The sequence below is a fragment of the Mustelus asterias genome, chromosome 21 (genome assembly GCF_964213995.1).
Source record: "Mustelus asterias chromosome 21, sMusAst1.hap1.1, whole genome shotgun sequence".
NCBI classification, from domain to species: Eukaryota; Metazoa; Chordata; class Chondrichthyes; order Carcharhiniformes; family Triakidae; genus Mustelus; species Mustelus asterias.
This window is the reverse complement of record NC_135821.1, coordinates 45,022,195-45,040,293: the sequence shown is the minus strand read 5'-3', so window position 1 is coordinate 45,040,293 and position 18,099 is coordinate 45,022,195. Positions and strand designations below refer to the sequence as shown.

General features: G+C 44.2%; 1 protein-coding gene across 1 annotated transcript in view; it reads right to left on the bottom strand.

Moving 5' to 3' along the window:
* Positions 1–18,099, bottom strand: part of csmd2 (CUB and Sushi multiple domains 2) — a 1,866,499-nt gene that overhangs the window by 1,817,162 nt on the left and 31,238 nt on the right. The window contains exon 2 of the mRNA XM_078237109.1: positions 14,833–15,049. Coding sequence (XP_078093235.1) covers positions 14,833–15,049 — 217 coding nt within the window. The remainder of the gene's footprint in view (positions 1–14,832; positions 15,050–18,099) is intronic.

The window sequence follows — 18,099 nt, the reverse complement described above, 5'->3', positions numbered from 1 at the left end:
TAGTAAGGGGCAGAGAACACAGCCTTGTGGGGCACCGGTGTTGAGGATGGTTGTGGAGGTGGTGTTGTTTACTCTCCATACTGACTGGGGGGGAAGGGCCGGAAAATCCCGCCCTGTGACTTCAACAGCAATGATGTGGAGATGCCGGCGTTGGACTGGGGTAAACACAGTAAGAGTTTTAACAACACCAGGTTAAAGTCCACTTTAAAGGACTTTAACCTGGTGTTGTTAAAACTCTTACTTCAACAGCAAGTCAGAGGCTGTAAATTCAGAAGCTCAGCCCCTGCGTCTGCAACGTCCATGTCGACAAGGCACAAGTCAGGAGTGTGATAAAATACACTCACCGCTTGCCTGGATGGCTGCCGGTCCAATAACATTCAAGAAGCCCTACGCCATCTGAGAAAAAGCCGTCCACTTTATTGGCACCCCCACCCACCAGCTTTAACATCCACTCATTCCCCAGCATACCGTGACTGCAGTTTGTGCTGCTACAACTCATCTTTGTAGCCACGGGTAGTGCACTGAATGTCAGATTCTTGGGTTTTCCGAAGGCCTTTGATCATATGCCACATGATAGGCTCATGACAGAGGTTTGGGCAATCAGAGCCAGGGGAATAAATTGCTGTGTCGATAGTAAACTAGCTAAAGAATGGAAGAACAGATTGAGATAGAAAAGCAAAGGGATCGAGGGACACAAGTGACAGATGTTGAAGACAGCAGAAGCAATTAAACATGATAACAAAGGCCTCAAAGTTATCTTCAGGGTTATAGATTTTTGGGGGGAGAAGGATTAAGTCATTCAGCATAATCAACCTGCTCCACCATTCAATACAATCATGGCTGATAATCCACTTCAATGCCCTTTTCCCACACTGTCCCCAAATCCCGTTATTTGATTTTAAAATTCTCATCCTTGCTCTCAAATCCACCCATGCCCTTCCCCTCCCTATCTCTATAAATCTCCTTCAGCCCCACAACCCTCTGTGCTCCTTTAATTCTGGCCTCTTGAGCATCCCTGATTTTAATCGCTCCACCACTGGGGATCACTTCTTCAGGTCCCTGGACCCTAAACTCTGGAATTCCCTCCCGAAAGCTCTCTGGCACTTTTGTCCTTCAAATTACACTTTAAGACCCAACTCTTCGACCAAGCTTTTGGTCAGCTGCCTGATTTGAAAAAAATGTATGTATTTAAAAATCCTCTGCTTGGAATTGGAACCCAGAACCACCCCCTCCCACAGTCGCAGGCTCCCTCTCCACCAGTGAACCCCTCTCCCATCCTGGACCTTCCCAATGGAAGCCCCTCCCCACCATTGTCCCTGACATTTCCCCCCGGCACTGTCCCTTGGCACTGCCTACTGATGGTGCCAGTGTACAGCCCAGGCATGATCCTTTCCCCACTGGAAGCTGTATTTACCTGTGCACCCCCCGGCGGTTACCGTTCGCCATCTCCCCTTTGGTCGTGACCTGTTGTAAGCCATGCCAATGTCACGTCACACCGGCAGGGAGGGGCATCCCTTATTGCGGGGATAATACAGCGGGGATGCCCGCTAATAATATTTAAATGTGTGCTAATGGGAGTCCTGACCTTTCCTGGTGGGAACCCAATGCTTCAACAGCGAGGAGCAGGGACAATGAATAATCCCACTGGTGTAAAAGCCCGTTTGGGGACTCCCATTGAATTCTTCACCCTCTCTGGCTTTCCTGCCCACTGAAAACAGGGGCAGAAAATACCTGCCAATGTTTCTACTTGTGGAGGAATCCAAAACTAGCAACCATAATACAATATTAAATTCAATAGACTAATTAGAAAAGGCTTCATGCACAGAGAAACTCAAATGTGAAACACAAGAAGTGGTTGAGAAAAATAGCTTTGATGGTTTCAGAAGGAATCTGGATGAGTTCATGAGGGAAATAGGAATAGAAAATCTGCTGAAAGGCTCAGATATGGGAGATGGGATGGGAGATGTCGAGTATGAATAGCAGCACAGACTAATTGGGCAAACAGAATGTACAGCTCTGAACCACACTATGTTATTCTAACTAGCAATAGGCAATGATATTTAAACAAGTCTAGCATGCGTCCTCCAGCCTTTGAAATTTTCCTTCTCACAGAACCCCTACAGGGCAGAAGATGTTCATGTGGCCCATCGAGTCTGCACCGGCTCTCCAACAGAGCATCTTGCCCAGGCCCACCTCCTGCCTCATCCCCATAACCCTGCATACTTACCCCGCTAATCTAGACATCTTGGGACACCATTTGACATCCTCCCATTCTTTGCCTCCATTAACACCTCCTGGATATTAATCAGCAATGGACATTCTTTCTGATTTACCCATCCCGATTCTGGGGCATTAATGTAAATTCTGGTCCTCGCTCAGTGATTTAATTGTTTGGTTTAGATCAGGAGCTGAAGTTTGGACCATCCTGGTTTCCACAGTCCAGCAACTCACTGGGAACATTCAATGCAGTAGAGACAAGTTTTATTCTGAAATGCTGTTCTAATTTCACCGCGGATGGATTTTGTGTTTGTTGTTTCCAAGCTGCCGCTCATTTTGGCATTGTGACTCTATGAGTACTAACATGTCAAGGAAGCTAGAAAATGCAATTTAGGTGAATGGCAAGACACTAATTAAGAGCTGCAATTCTGATATGATTGTTGACAGGCAGGAATAAACTTCCATAATGGTTTTTCTACATAGTTACAAAATTGCAAAATGAAATGTTAACCTTTTCTCCTGCATGTGATTTATTGAGCAGGAATTTCTGCGAAGCTGCACTGGTATTTCTCAACGTAATTCACCAGAAATCTGTTGCACCAGCACAAAAGGTCACAACTTCTTAAGCACAAAGGGAGTTGGCTGAAAATCGAGTTTCTGCCATCTTTAGTGCGCGGTTAAAACACATCGCATCGTACTGGAGGGTGGGGGTGGGAGATGGGGAGCTCGAACCAAAAAACTGGCCACACCCCCAGATCAAATGAATCACCATTGTAGGTTTCTGTGAATTTTACCTGTTTGCAGGCCTTAGAGGAGGCTTGAAAAATGATATGTGTTCAGTTTATTTAGGCACAAGGACATTAACAGATTTCTTATTCGTTCATGGGATGTGAGCATCACTTACTGGAGAGGGAAGTATTGATTGTCCATTCCTAATTTATAAGGTGCTGCTTTCTATGTGGTGTACATAAGAACATTGGACCAGGCGTGGGCAATTTTGCCCCTCACACCTTTTCCAACTGATGTTAAACGAATTGGTCTACAGTTTACTACATTTTGCCTTGGTTTTTGTCTTCATGTTTTCCTTAACTTCCTTGCTTAGCCATGTATGTCTTCCCCCCCCCCCCCCCCCCCCCCCCCCGCCTTAGCACCTTTCCTCCTCTATGGAATATATTTTAGTTGGAAGGACTTGAATATCTCCTTAAATATCTGCCACTATTTATCAACTGCTTATAAATGATTTGGAGGAAAATGTAACTGGATTGATTCGTAAGTTTGCGGACGACACAAAGATTGGTGGATTTGCGGATAGCGATGAGGACCATCAGAGGATACAGCAGGATATAGATCAGTTGGAGACTTGGGTGGAGAGATGGCAGATGGAGTTTAATCCAGACAAATGTGAGGTAATGCATTTTGGAAGGTCTAACACAGATAGGAAATATACAGTAAATGGCAGAACCCTTAGGAGTATTGATAGGCAAAGGGATCTGGGTGTACAGGTACACAGGTCACTGAAAGTGGCAATGCAGGTGGAGAATGTAGTCAAGAAGGCATACGGCATGCTTGCCTTCATTGGCCGGGGTATTGAGTTTAAAAATTGGCAAGTCATGTTGCAGCTTTATAGAACCTTAGTGAGGCCGCACTTGGAATATAATGTTAAATTCTGTTCGCCACACTACCAGAAGGATGTGGAGGCTTTGGAGAGGATACAGAAAAGATTTACCAGGATGTTGCCTGGTATGGAGGGCATTAGCTATGAGGAGAGGTTGGAGAAACTTGGTTTGTTCTCACTGGAGCGACGGAGGTTAAGGGGAGACCTGATAGAAGTCTGCAAGATTATGAGAGGCATGGACAGAGTGGATGGTCAGAAGCTTATTCCCAGGGTGGAAGAGTCAATTACTAGGGGGCATAGGTTTAAGGTGCAAGGGGCAAGTTTTAAAAGAGATGTACAAGGCAGAGCTTTTACACAGAGAGTGGTGGGTGCCTGGAACTCGTTGCCGGGGGAGGTAGTGGAAGCGGATACGGTAGTGACTTTTAAGGGGCGTCTTGACAAGTACATGAATGAGATGGGAATAGAGGGATATGGTCCCCGGAAGCGTAGGGGGTTTTAGTTAAGTCAGGCAGCATGGTCGGTGCAGGCTTGGAGGGCCGAAGGGCCTGTTCCTGTGCTGTAATTTTCTTTGTTCTTTGTTTTTTGTTAACTGTCCCACCTTTCAGTCTTACTGCCCTGTCCACTAGGGCCAGAACCAGTAGAATCTCTGGCACAGTTTACACGCAGACTGATGATCGCCATTAAAGGGGAAATGCCAGACCATTGTATTTAACTAGTAAAACATCAGGCTAATTATATACATTTTTTCAAGTTTATTTATTAGTGTCACAAGTAGGCTTATATTAACACTGCAATGCAGTTACTATGAAAATCCCCCAGTCGCCACATTCTGGCGCCTGTTCAGGTACACTGAGGGAGAATTTAGCATGGCAAATGCACCTAACCAGCACGTCCTTTGGACTGTGGGAGGAAACTAGAGCATCCACACTGTAGAAACCCACACAGACACTAGGAGAACGTGAAAATTTCCCACAGACAGTGACCCAAGCCAGGAATCGAACCCAGGTCTCTGGCATTGTGAAGCAGCAGTGCTAACCACTGTGCCATCATGCTGCCTAGGACAAATTCAAAATAATTTCTGATTAAATTGGATAGATTTACAATTAAACCTTTTACAATTCCAAGAAAGATTGGGCAGTTAATTGTTTTCCCTGTGAAAAATCATAGCCTGGGAATCTGGAACTCACTGTCTGAAAGGTTGTTAGAAGTGAGAATCCTCACAATATTTAAGAAGCATTCAAATAAGCACTTGAAACCCACACAAGGTTACGGACCAAATGCTGGAAAACGGCATTAGAATAGATAGGTGCTTAATGGCCGTCTTGGATACGATGGGCTGAATGGCCTCTTGCAGTGCTACAAGACTCTATAACTCTAGGTTTATTCATGTAAATAAACCAACCAGTCATCTAAAGTTGTGCCTTGTTTTTCCCATGGTACTGTACTCTTCAATCTGCTTTCTGCCATATTTCAATCACAAATATGTCATGTAAGGATTCTCTGATCTGATCACTGAGTCATTCTTTGAGTTTACTGGATATTTGACAGACAGCGGTATATGTCAGATCATAGGAGTTTGTTTACAGAAGTACTGCCATTACTGTACAAAAGAATAGCAATTTCACAAATGGTAAAAATAAAATGTTATATTTACACTATCAAATCACTGCAATCTGTGTTGAATGAAAGTGAAAAAGGTAAGCTCAAAGTTGCAACTGTGAGACATTACAGATCAATTGAGTCTCTGCTGTGGCCTCCGCACTGACATTATCAGCCACCTCCTGAGTGGGTATCCCTTGTCCCTAAGGAGTCATCCCTCCAGCTGCCACTCTCCCTGAAAGATGGCTGGGATCTGAGAGTGCGCCAACATGTAGCTGTCATGGATGCTCCCTGGAAAACAGCAGACAGCTGCATGAAGCGTTTCCTGTGGTCACAGACAAGCTGCGCGTTGAGGATACCCCTTTCAGTTCATAAATGGTGTCGTGTTGCGCCATGAATCACACAGAACCACGTGGGTGCAGTCAAGCAAATCTTGCATCTGGGGCAAGCCTGCTAAACGGGCAAAGCCCATGGCCCTGGCATCTTGGCTTGACTAGTCCCGATCCAAGTTGATGCACATGTAAGCCCTCATGTAAAGGCATCTGTAACCTCCTGGATACATATGTGTGGTTGACTGGGAGATACCACACAAGTCCCCTCTGCTGCTCTGGAATGAGCCACACGCATAGAAATTCAGAGCGGCCGTGAGTTTACGGGCCACAGGAGTGGGTGTCCTCCCATTCCATGTGATGCCAGCTCTTCCAGGGTCCTGCAGAGGTGTTCACCATCCCCTGGGACAGACGCAGCATTCTACGGCACTGAATCTCCAAACTTTGCATGTATGATGGCCTACGTCAGAATTCTCTCGGCCAATACCTATGAGGCGCATGCATCTGTGGTGCTGGTCCCAGAACAGTGACAGGCCCAGCCTTTCCCTCCTCCACAGGGCACTGGTCATCTTGTCAGTCCCCACTAAGGAAGGGCGCTCTCTCAGCTGTGATATGGACATGAACCCAGGAAAACGAACATGGGAAGCATTGCCTGCATACCAGCCTTCACTGCCCCTTTAAAGCAAGGAGCGCCCCTACATGATCGGAAGGCAAGGCCTGCAATTGACCTCTTGACCCCTTTTCTCCAATATGGTGATTCTGGGACCCGACTCCCGGACCGGAGTTGCATTTAACTGTGTCCCCCCCTACCCCCACACCGAGTCCTCTCTGGTGCCCCCCCTGAGCAGTAAACATCCTGGAGGTCACTGGCTGCCTAAGCATTCATTTCCTAAACCTCCTCCAAGGTGAAGGTGCCAAGTTCATGCTTATGTCGAGCCAGCATGGCATCACGCCGGTGCCCACTGAATATCCGGTGAGCGGGGAAATCCCGGAGAGAGTGCTTGCGAATGATATGCTAATGTATTAAAATGAGCTTTCTGTGGTCCTGAGGCGTGTCTCACCGTACTCCACAAGTGACGGGGGCCCGGAAGATTGGAACTCGGAAAATCGCCATCCAAAATGTGTTTTCCGAGTCTCTCTGGATTTTGAGCATGCGCCGCCATTCCCATGGATGGAGAGCGCGGGCTCAAAATTGCCCCTTTATTTTATTTATTGCCTCTTTAGTATATGTGGCTTCCCTGTATTTGACTGAATAATTTCCATCCTAAAGCTTGACTTCATTGCTTGTATCGAATTACTGTTTGGTTTCATGGTTGTGTGGATGCCTGTTTTGTCTAAGTCTTCTGACCGTAAGTATTGACACCATGGGGTGGTACGGTGACACAGTGGCGAGCACTGCTGTTTCCCAGCGCCAGGGAACCAAGTTCGGTTCCCAGCTTGGGTTACTGTCTTTGTGGAGTTTGCATGTTCTCCCTGTGTCTGTGTGGGTTTCCTCCGGGTGCTCTCACAGTCCAAAGATTCGGTGGATTGGCCATGCTAAATTGACCCTTAATGCCAGGGGGAACAGCAGGGTAAATATATGGGGTGATGTGGATAGGGCCTGGGTGGGATTGTTGTCAGTGCAGCCCAATGGGCCGAATGGCCTTCTTCTGTATACTGTGGTAGTAACAAGTATTAGCTGGCAGTGCAGTGCTTATTTGTGTGATGACATCGTCCTCTCTATTCTGTTCTTCTTAGCATAACATTTGGGGCTGAATTTTGAGCCTTTGTTGGAGAAAGAACTGAAGCAGACAGAAAATAAAAACAGTCCTGACAGAAATTATACCCGTTACCCAAGTTTGCTGGTTCCACATCACCTCTCTGGGCCATTTTTGCAGAGTTGGAGTAGGGGAAACGCTCTGGGCTACTCACCAGGTTACCACAAGTGGCAGCCTCTCTCAGCCTAGAGCACCACCCCCCCCTACCTGCACCCCACATGCAGGGGCAGCCTCAAGCCACCTTGAATAGAAACTCCCCCAAAACAGATAGTGGCCTGGCTGGAAGATCCATTTTAAAATTTAAGCTTATAAACAGTCAGTGGTGAGGGAGGGGTAGGGAGATGTGAATTTGGTAGGAGGTTCGGTCAGGTCAGGTTGGGAGGGGGGGGGGGGGGGGGGTGGTGTAGCCAAGGGGTCGGAAAAGTCATGGAGGGGTGAGGGGGTCATCTGTGGGTTGAGGGGAGAGTGATTAAAGAGTAAAGTGTGAGTGATTGGAAGGTCAGTTTCATAGTTACCCAAGAGTTAGTCTAATGTTTTTCTGTTGGGGGAGCAGCAGGATAAATACTCCAAATAAACCCATTGGACTTTAACCTGGTGTTGTGAGACTTCTTACCGTGCCCACCCCAGTTCAACACGGCACCTCCACATCATAATGTTTCTCTGTCTAGAATTTCCTGGGTAACTATTCAAGCGAGTGAGTCAGAACTGTCTGAAATCTCCGCCTCTAATTCAGAGTTGAAGGCTCCTTTACAAGGTCCCAAGGAGCAGAGTAGTATCCCATTGGAAGTTCAAACTTCTTAGGAAATTCCCACGGAGTCAGCGCGTCAGGTCTTTCAAGGGGTCCGAATGCATATCTTGTGGGGTACATCCAGTCTCCGATGATCCAGAGATCAGAAGATCTGGGCCACTGTACTGACCAGAGATGCATTTGGGATCAATAGACAGCATGATTATTGGAATAATTCATTTACACCCAAAGTTACCTGAACTTTAACACCACATATTTGCTTTGCAATCCAACTGTGGAGTGTCAGGACAAAAATATGATGGAAATTCAATTCCACTTCATACTTTAGGCTCATTACAGTGGAAAAATCTTCCACAAAACTCAGACAAGAAAGTAAAATAACAACTGAAATATAATTCAATGAAACATTGACAGCTTTTTACTAATTATCAGAATTGAGTGAAATTAATTACTGAAAGTTGAAGATGTACTATAAGAAGATACGCAAGTCCCTTACACACAATTAAAAACAAAATTCCAGGATTTGGGCATCGCTGGCTGCACCAACGTTCATTGCCCATCTCTAATTGAAGTGGTGATGAGCTGTCTTCTTCAACTACTGCAGTCCATGTTGTGTAGTTACACCTACAGTGCTGTTAGGGAGGGAGATCCAAGATTTTGACCCAGCAACAGTGAAGCAATGGCGATATAGTCAGGATGGTGAGTGACTTGGAAGGTAACTTTCTGGTGGCGGTGTTCCCATGTTTCTACTGTTCTTGTCCTTCTAGATGGTAATGGTCGTGAGTTTGGAAGGTGCTGCCTAAGGAACATTGGTGAGTTTCTGCAGTGCATCTTGGGGGTGGTACACGCTGCTGCCACTGTTCATCGGTGGTGAAGGGAGTGAATATTTGTGGATGGGTTGCCAATCAAGTGGGCTGTTCTGTACTGGATGAGCTTCTTGAGTGTTTTTAGAACTACACTCATCCAAGCAAGTGAAGAGTATTCCTTCACACTTCTGACTTGTGCCTTTTGATGTTGGACAGGCTTTGAGGAGAAAGAGGTGAGCTACTTGCCTCACAATTCCCAGCTTCTGGCCTGCCATTGTAACCACAGTATTTATTTAGCTAGTCCAGTCTTTTGCCTGGTCAATGGTTAACATATCTTTGATGATACTCAGATCCAGCAAGGCCATTTAAAAATGTGTTATACAAGGATGCATTCGATAAACCACTCTGCCATTTTCCATACAGATGTCACTATTCTTCTGCATCAGTCCATTTCCTTTACTAAGCTCCACATTTGGCTTGTTGACTCACCAGGTGGGCATGATAAATTGTATGTACATGAATATCTCCAAACAATGTAATCATATGATAAATGATGCATATTTACAAAAGAGACAAGCCAAAACACAGGGACTGAAGCACTGACAAATAGCAGCACCGGTTCCCAAAAAATGTATAATTAAAAAATCTAATTTATTCAACTTTTCTAAGCATTGCAATCAGATAAAGCTGTCATATTTATTCCAAGTTGCACTCATACATCAGTTGCCATATATAAAGAAGCATAAGGTGCATTGAAGTTATTTATTATATTACTAGATCTTCTGTGCCATTTCTCTGAGTGAGTTAGAACAATGGTTCCCAACCTTTTCCTTTATTCGGGCCACTGGGTCATCATCAAAAGCTTTAATGGACCACACCGTATGCAAACTGTTTAAAACTTGTTTTTTACACAGCGTATGACTGATGGCATTCAAATTTATATATCAACGGATATTAAAAATTCTGCTTTTTCTAATAGTTTAATGGGTGGCACAATGCCACAATGGTTAGTACTGCTGTCTCATAGTGCCAAGGACTCAGGTTTGATACTTGGCTTGGCTCAATGTCTGTGCGGAGTCTGTATGTTCTGCCTGTGTCTGTGTGGGTTTCCTCTGGGTGCTCCGGTTTCCTCCCACAGTCTGAAAGACTAGCTGGTTAGGTGCATTGGCCATGCTAAGTTCTCCCTCAGTGTACCCGAACAAGTGCCAGAATGCGGTGACCCGGGGATTTTCACAGTAACTTCATTGCAGTGTTAATGTAAACCTACTTGTGACACTAATAAATAAACTTTAAACTTTAGTTTATGATGCACACTCAAAAATGCAATGCATTTATTTGCACATTTTTAGCACATGCTCATTTTCAGAGAATAACAGATTATATTACACGAGGATCTCTTTGAAGCAAATTGCATTGTGGATAATAATGTAGCATAGATTATGATACATACGAGGTACACGTTAAGGGTATTTTTTGCCCTCAAGGACCACCTGCAGTACCCTCATGGACCACCAGTTGTCCATGGACCATAGGTTGGGCACCATTGAGTTAGAGCCTATATATAATTTTATAATGAAGGAGTTACACCAGCAGGACAGAATAACAGAGCCAATGATTCACAGTGATTGAGGAAGCCAAATTTCATTTTTATTGCCTGGTATTTTGCAGCTTTCTCAGTCTTTTTGGAATTGAACTCCATCTCTGATCATTATTCTCTGAAAGCTGTCATTGAGCCATCTTCATTCTTGTATATAAGCTGAAATCCACAAGATTCTATTGCGGTTGGAGGGAGATGCCTACTTTTAGCAGCTCTCAGAATTGGGTACTCTTCCTCAACTTGCAGGAGAATGAGGAAGATCCTGGAATTTTGCAACACTTGAAGAACGGTTGTCATGAACAACAGAATTGAAAGGCAGGCTATTTGACTCACAATTTGATTCCTGTTAACATGTCAGCAGTGAGCAGAGGTAAAGGACACAGGACTGGTAACGTTAGTATGCAAATGTCCAAGAAGTCGCGATATATGTTGAACTCGATGGGAGGGATTCGCCACACAACCTGTTGTGGGGGAGGCTGCCCACACTGGCCGGTGGTGGGATCTTCTGGTCCCGCCATTGTTCACGGGGTTTCCTGTTGAATGCACTCCTCACCACCGTGAATCCCACAGCGGGGTTGCGCCATCAGTAGGATTGGATAATCCCACCGGCACAGACTGCTGGAAAGTTCCAGCTATTGTGTCTGATCAGTACTTGGACTTGTGCATCAATCAATCACATAACTGTCAGTATCTAGAATGTTTATAATTTGTAACATCAGATCAAAGCTAACGTGAATCAGAACCTGGCTGTTTACCAAAAATGTTCTAAATTTATTTAAATTTATTTGGATGGAAGAGTCAATTACGAGGGGGCATAGGTTTAAGGTGCGAGGGGCAAGGTTTAAAGGAGATGTACGAAGCAAGTTTTTTTACACAGAGGGTCGTGGGTGCCTGGAACTCGCTGCTGGGGGAGGTAGTGGAAGCGGATACGGTCGTGACTTTTAAGGGGCTTCTTGACAAATACATGAATATGATGGGAATAGAGGGATATGGTCCCCAGAAGGGGAGGGGCTTTTAGTTCAGTCAGAAAACATGGTTGGTGCAGGCTTGGAGGGCCGAAGGGTCTGTTCCTGTGCTTTAAGTTTCTTTGTTCCTTGTTCTTTGAATATAAATATGATGCATATATCTAAACATCATTTCAAATGAGCTAAAATGGGAATGCCTGTCTCTCTCAGCTTGATGCGTTTTCTGAAGTCAAAAAAGTATTTTTTTTTTAGGGGCAACAAATGCTGGATGAGAAAAGATCCAAGTTGTTCACCTTCTCCCATCCCAGTGCTTTCATGACAACAATAACAAAATGACTGCCTACTCATAGTAATCAATCTCGATCAATTAGTCTCTAACAGACCCAGAAATGACACTAAAAAAATCCCAGTGTAAAAACAGATATGCAGAAACGTTGGCATAATATTCTTCCACTCACCATATATGGGCAGGCACACATAAATCCAATTACAAAAAGGAGAACATGGTCAGTCAACACGCAGCACTGGTACGCCACTCTACAATGCTGGTCAAGTGAGTTGGTAACATTGCAAAGCAAGTTCGTACGTTAATGGAAAGATGCATGACATTACATTGAAATTAGAACCCTTTTTGCAGCTCTGTTGTAGGGGAAGCTTTATGTTTAATATATCGAAACGTAAAAGAACAGATCCATGTGGCAAAAAAGCAATTCGTCTACAACCATCACTGACAAAACAGGGAAAAAAATCATGGCAGCTATCTTCTTGATAATGGAACGGCGCAGGGGAAATTCTTTATCCACATTTAGTATCCAATTCCTCAGCACTGAATGAGAATGCGCTGTTTGCTGATTCACGGCCAAACCTTTCATATTATTACAAGCAATGGTTGGATGATGAGATTAAGTTATAAAACCATCTTTAATGGGAATGAGGGGAAAGCATCTGCCTTTAGGTTGAAATAATTGGAAAGAACATTCCAATGCAAAGATAGAAATCAAAAATTTAATTACGACCCACTTCTGCATGAGTTTCCACATCATTATGGGAGAGTGACTTTCAGGCATTTCAAGAGTCGCCCTGAGGAGGAATTAAAATGTTAAACTAGTCGTCATGTCCAGAGTAACCATTGACTGTGTCCCTGATATATTCTACCCGATATGGCCATTGGGTGCAAATTATTGAAACACATTCAACCAATTGTACCTTAACAGTCAATGGCCAGAATTTTACCTCCCACCCGCCACGAGAATTGGAACAGGTGAAGGACGGACAATGGAAAGATCTATTGATCTTGGGCAGGATTTTACAGTTTCGGGATGAGTGAGGCCGTACAATCCCACCCAATGTCTCAGACTTCTCCACCACCATCCCATTGGCAGGACATACCCAACAGAACTTTTGGCACAGTGGTATACAAGCGCAGGGAATGGTCCCAACACTGATTCTGAAACCCAGGAAGATTCATGCTGTTAGGTTAGACATGGGCCAGGAAACCTCCTGCTGATTACTACCTATTCAGCAGACCAATGAGTGCTCCTCCATGTTGAACACCATTTGGAAGACTGAGGATATCAAAAGCACAGAAAGTACTCTAGCTGAGGGCTTTCAATGTCCATCACCAAGACTGACTCGGTAGTACCGCTAATGACTAAGATGGCTAAGTTCTGTTGAATATATCTGCCAGATTTTTGCAGCCCAAACATCTTCAGATGCTCCATTAATCACCTTCCCGCCCCCCTCCCCCCTCCACCGCCCCCCCCCCCTCCCCCACCCCCAACCCCCCACAAACCTAAGGTCCCCGATAATTGCAGTGTTCAAAATCAATCAGAACCCTTCAGATCTGGACAGATCTCCACAGCAAGATCTGGACAACACTCAGGCAAGAACTGGACAACAACAGGGCTTGGGCTGATAATGGCAACTAACATCCTTGCCATACAAGTGACAGGCAAACACCATCTACATCAAGGGAAAATCTAACTATCTGCCCTTGACATTCAATTGCATTCCGAAAGGTAGGGGAGTCTAAAACTAGAGGGCATAGGTTTAAGGTGAGAGGGGAGAGGTACAAAAGTGTCCAGAGGGGCAACTCTTTCACACAGAGGGTGGCGAGTGTCTGGAACAAGCTGCCAGAGGTAGTAGTAGAGGCAGGTACAATTTTATCTTTTACAAAGCATTTAGATAGTTACATTGTTACGATGGATATAGAGGGATATGGGCCAAATGCAGGCAATTGGGATTAGCTTAGGGGTTTAAAAAAAAAAGGGCAGCATGGACAAGTTGGGCCGAAGGGCCTGTTTCCATGCTGTAAACTTCTATGACTCTATGCTGAATTCCCCAGTATCAAGTTCCTGGGTAGTTATCATTGACCAAAAACTGAACTGTTCCTGCCATATAAATACTGTGGCTACAAGAGCATGTCAGAGGCTGGAGATTCTACAGCAAATAGCTCAGCTCCTGACTCCCAAAGCTTGTGTATCATCTATAAAGCACAGTCAGTCAGGTGTGATGGAATACTCCTCATTTGCATAGATGCGTGCAGCTCCAACAAAATACAAGAAGCTCAACATTATTTAGGGCAAAGCAGCTCCCCGAATTGGCTATGGCTCTATAAACGATCACTCCCTTCACCACTGGCTCATTTGACAGTGGTTGCACCATATGCAAGATGTACTGCAGCAACTCAAGAAGGTTCCTTGGATAGCACCTTCCAAACTTATTATCTCTAACAACTAGAAGAACAAGATTAGTAAGCGCGTGGAAACACGACCATCTACAAATTCCCCTCCAAGACACACACCACCCTGACTTGGAACTATGTCACCACTCCTCCACTGTCACTGGGTCAAAATTCTGGAACTCCCTTTTCAACAGCACTGTGGGTGTACTTCCACCGCATGGACCGCAGTGGTTCACGCAGGCTGCTCATCACCATCTTCTCATGGGTAACAAATGCTGGCCCTGTCGGTGTTGCTCACATCCCAGAGATAAATAAGTTTTTACAAAATACTCAAACACTGGCAAAATTCATCAGTAAAGAACATTGTGGCATCATGGGATAATCACACAAGCTTGGCTACATAACAAAAGACTTTAATAATTATTAAAGAGGTTTACAGGCAGTTATGAAAAATCTCAACAGGGAGAGAGATGTTTTACTTTAATGTGAATGAGCCTTGATTTGTGAAAACAGTACCTTGTCCTTAAGTTTTCTTGATGTGGTTGACCATCATAAACTGATAATACATCAAAGTCTTCCTCCAAAGCAAATGACTGAAATGCCAATTGTATTCTGTTCCTTTCTTCGGTGACAATCATCCAGGTACAGTTGGCATAATTTGGATATCCATATGGAAAGCCAGGACTGTCTATAGTTCCATTCGGAGCATGTAATGTATCACCACAGTTCTGACCTGAAACATAAAACAAACATTTTGATATTGAGAACATATTGAAAAAGATAAAATAGAACATGAGTAAACTAGCAAGACACGTGAAACAGACTGAAGAAGTTTCTACAGAAATGCAAAATATGGGGGAAGCAATGACCTCGTGGTATTATCGCAACATTATTAATCCAGAAACTCAGCTAATCTCCTGGGGACCCGGGTTCGAATCCTGCCATAGCAGATGGTGGAATTTGAATTCAATAAAAAATATCTGGAATTAAGAATCTACTGATGACCATGAAACCATTGTTAATTGTGAGGAAAGCCCAAATGGTTCACCAATGCCATTTAGGGAAGGAAATCTGCTGTCCTTAGCTGGTCTGGCCTACATGTGACCCCAGAGCTACAGCAATCTGATTGACTCTCAACTGCTCTCAAGCAACTCGGGATGGGCAATAAATGCTGACCAGCAGGCGACACCCATGTCCCACAAATGAATGAAAAAAAGGAAGAGCTTAGCTAAAATAAGCATGGACACCTTTGAGGCAGAGACAGAGGAAATTATAATGGGAAATAAAGAAATTAAACAAATACTGCCCTAGTTTTTGAAGAAGGAATGAGATCACTTGCAGGTCCTAATCATGATTGTTTATGAGATCCACTTGTCTGCATGATCTCACTGGAGCTGATCAATTAACCAATTAATCAACTAATCAATCAATGCCACACCCCCCTCCCACTCACTTACCCCACCTCTGTGATACCTGTCCAATTCAGAATAGTGGGTAGGATTTGCAGGTGGAAGTGCCAATGGAAGCGGCCAAGTCTGTGGGCATCCAGCAGAAAAGATGGGTGCTGCTGATGTAAGCAGGAGACTGTGGGGGCTCTTCATGATGGAAGCACCCGCAGGAGATATTAAATAAAAGGTAATTTGAACTGTGGCCACACCTCATCAAGATGGGCTGTGGCCACAGCTTTCACTCTCAAGTGTCACGAGAAAACAGCGTCATTAATTTGTCCCTTTAATTGCTCCTAATTAGCTTCCTGCCACTGCCAGGTGGGTGACGATTGCTGATATCACCCCCACCTCTGACAGGCTTGCTTGGAGGTGGAAACACTTCAGATCATCAACCCAACATGCATATTTCAAAAATTCCCCAGGCTCCTCTCTCCAAAGCCACCTGTGCATAGCTGATAAGATGCCACCCCATGCACCTCTCTTCATGGTAGATGGCACAAAATAAATAATCATTCGGAAAATGCTGGGGATCCTAGGGTCTAATAAGAATGCAGGACTTAAAGAAATGTGGATGAGCACGGAAATAGTACTGGAGAAATTAATGACAAATCTCCAGGACCTGGCAGTCTACATCCTAGGCTTACAAAAGAGATGCCTGCACAGATAGTGGATGAAGTGGTTTTGATCTTCCAGAATCCCCTAGATTCTAGAACTGTTCCAATAGATTGGAAGGTAGCCAGTTTACCCCTGCAATTCAAGAAAGAAGGGAAGAAAAACAGGGAACGACTGGTCCATTATCCTAACAACAAGAGGCAAAATCTGAGGATCTATGATTTGGCACCTCGGAACAGGTTAGTATGGAAGCAGGGTCAGCATGGATGTTTGCTAAACCTGTTACAACTTTTCTGAGGTTGTAATTAACATCAGTGGTTCAATCATATTTGGGTTTCAAAAAGCATTCAATAAGGTGCCACACAAGAGGTTGTTATGCAAGATTAGAGTCAGAATGTTATGCCTTATGCCACCAACCCCACCAAGTATTTCTTTGTTGAGCTGCCAGGGAAGGTGTGAGATTTCAGGGTTGGGGTTCATACTGATATTTGAATATATTTGTGACATTGGCTTGGCTTTTTAAACCAAATTACACAATGCCACCATTCTAATATTTGTATTACATTAATCTGCATGTCAAGCTGAGAAGGCACAAAAATACTATAAAATAATTATTATTTTGGAAGTCATACAAACTAATTAATTTGAGATTGAAATGTATTTAATTTACTGCAGCATTTTAGGCAGTTGAAATTTATCCTAAAACAAACACATTCTGACCAAATGCATACATTTTTGTTTCCGTCTCCTTAAATTTGCAATTGACTGCAGGTTTCGCCCGATTTATTGTATTTTATCAATAGAAACTTGCTCTGGTTCCAGTATTGAGTTTGTTCCCTTTTAGCTCTTGGCCAAAATAGATGCCTTTCTGGTTTGATATCCCCCACATGAATTAATCAATTACTTGATATTTACACCACAAAATTGTGCCAAGACTTATTCATTGAACAACAATTGTCCTTCGGTCAACAATCTATCACTGTCGGTGTCAGATTATAACAATGGGGAGCAATAAGGAAGGCACAGTATTCTGAGGCTTCAAAACATTGTGCCAGAGGATTGAATGGGAGTTTGTGTTGACACAGTCAATTTCCAATTTAAACCATGCCAGCAAGGTCAAGAACCTGTGGTGGATTCGTTGCAAAGAGAAAGCAAATTGAATAGCCAGATATTCAAGTATTCATTCATATTAAAAAGTGGCAATGAAATGTTCCCACGACATCTTGGATCATGTTTCAACTCCAGATCAAAAACTGCTTGTCATAGAAAGAGAGAACAGTGCAGAAGGAGGCCATTCAGCCTATCAACAATCCCACCTCAGTCCTTTCCCGTAGCTCCACATATTTACCCCGCTAATCCTTCTAACCTACACATCCCAGGACACAAAGGCAACTTAGCATGGCCAATGCACCTAACCCACACATCTTTGGACTGTGGAGGAAACCAGAGGACCTAGAAGAAAACCATGCAGACAAGGGGAGAACGTGTTAACTCTACATAGTGACCCAAGCCAGGAATTGAATCCAGGTCCCTGGAGATTTAGAACATAGAACAGTACAGCACAGTACAGGCCCTTTCAGCCCTCGATGTTGTACCAAACCTTTTCCGAAACCAAGATCAAACTATCCCACTCCCTATCATTCTGGTGTGCTCCATGTGCCTATCCAATAACCGCTTGAAAGTTCCTAAAACGTCACGGTAGCACAGTGGTTAGCACTGCTGC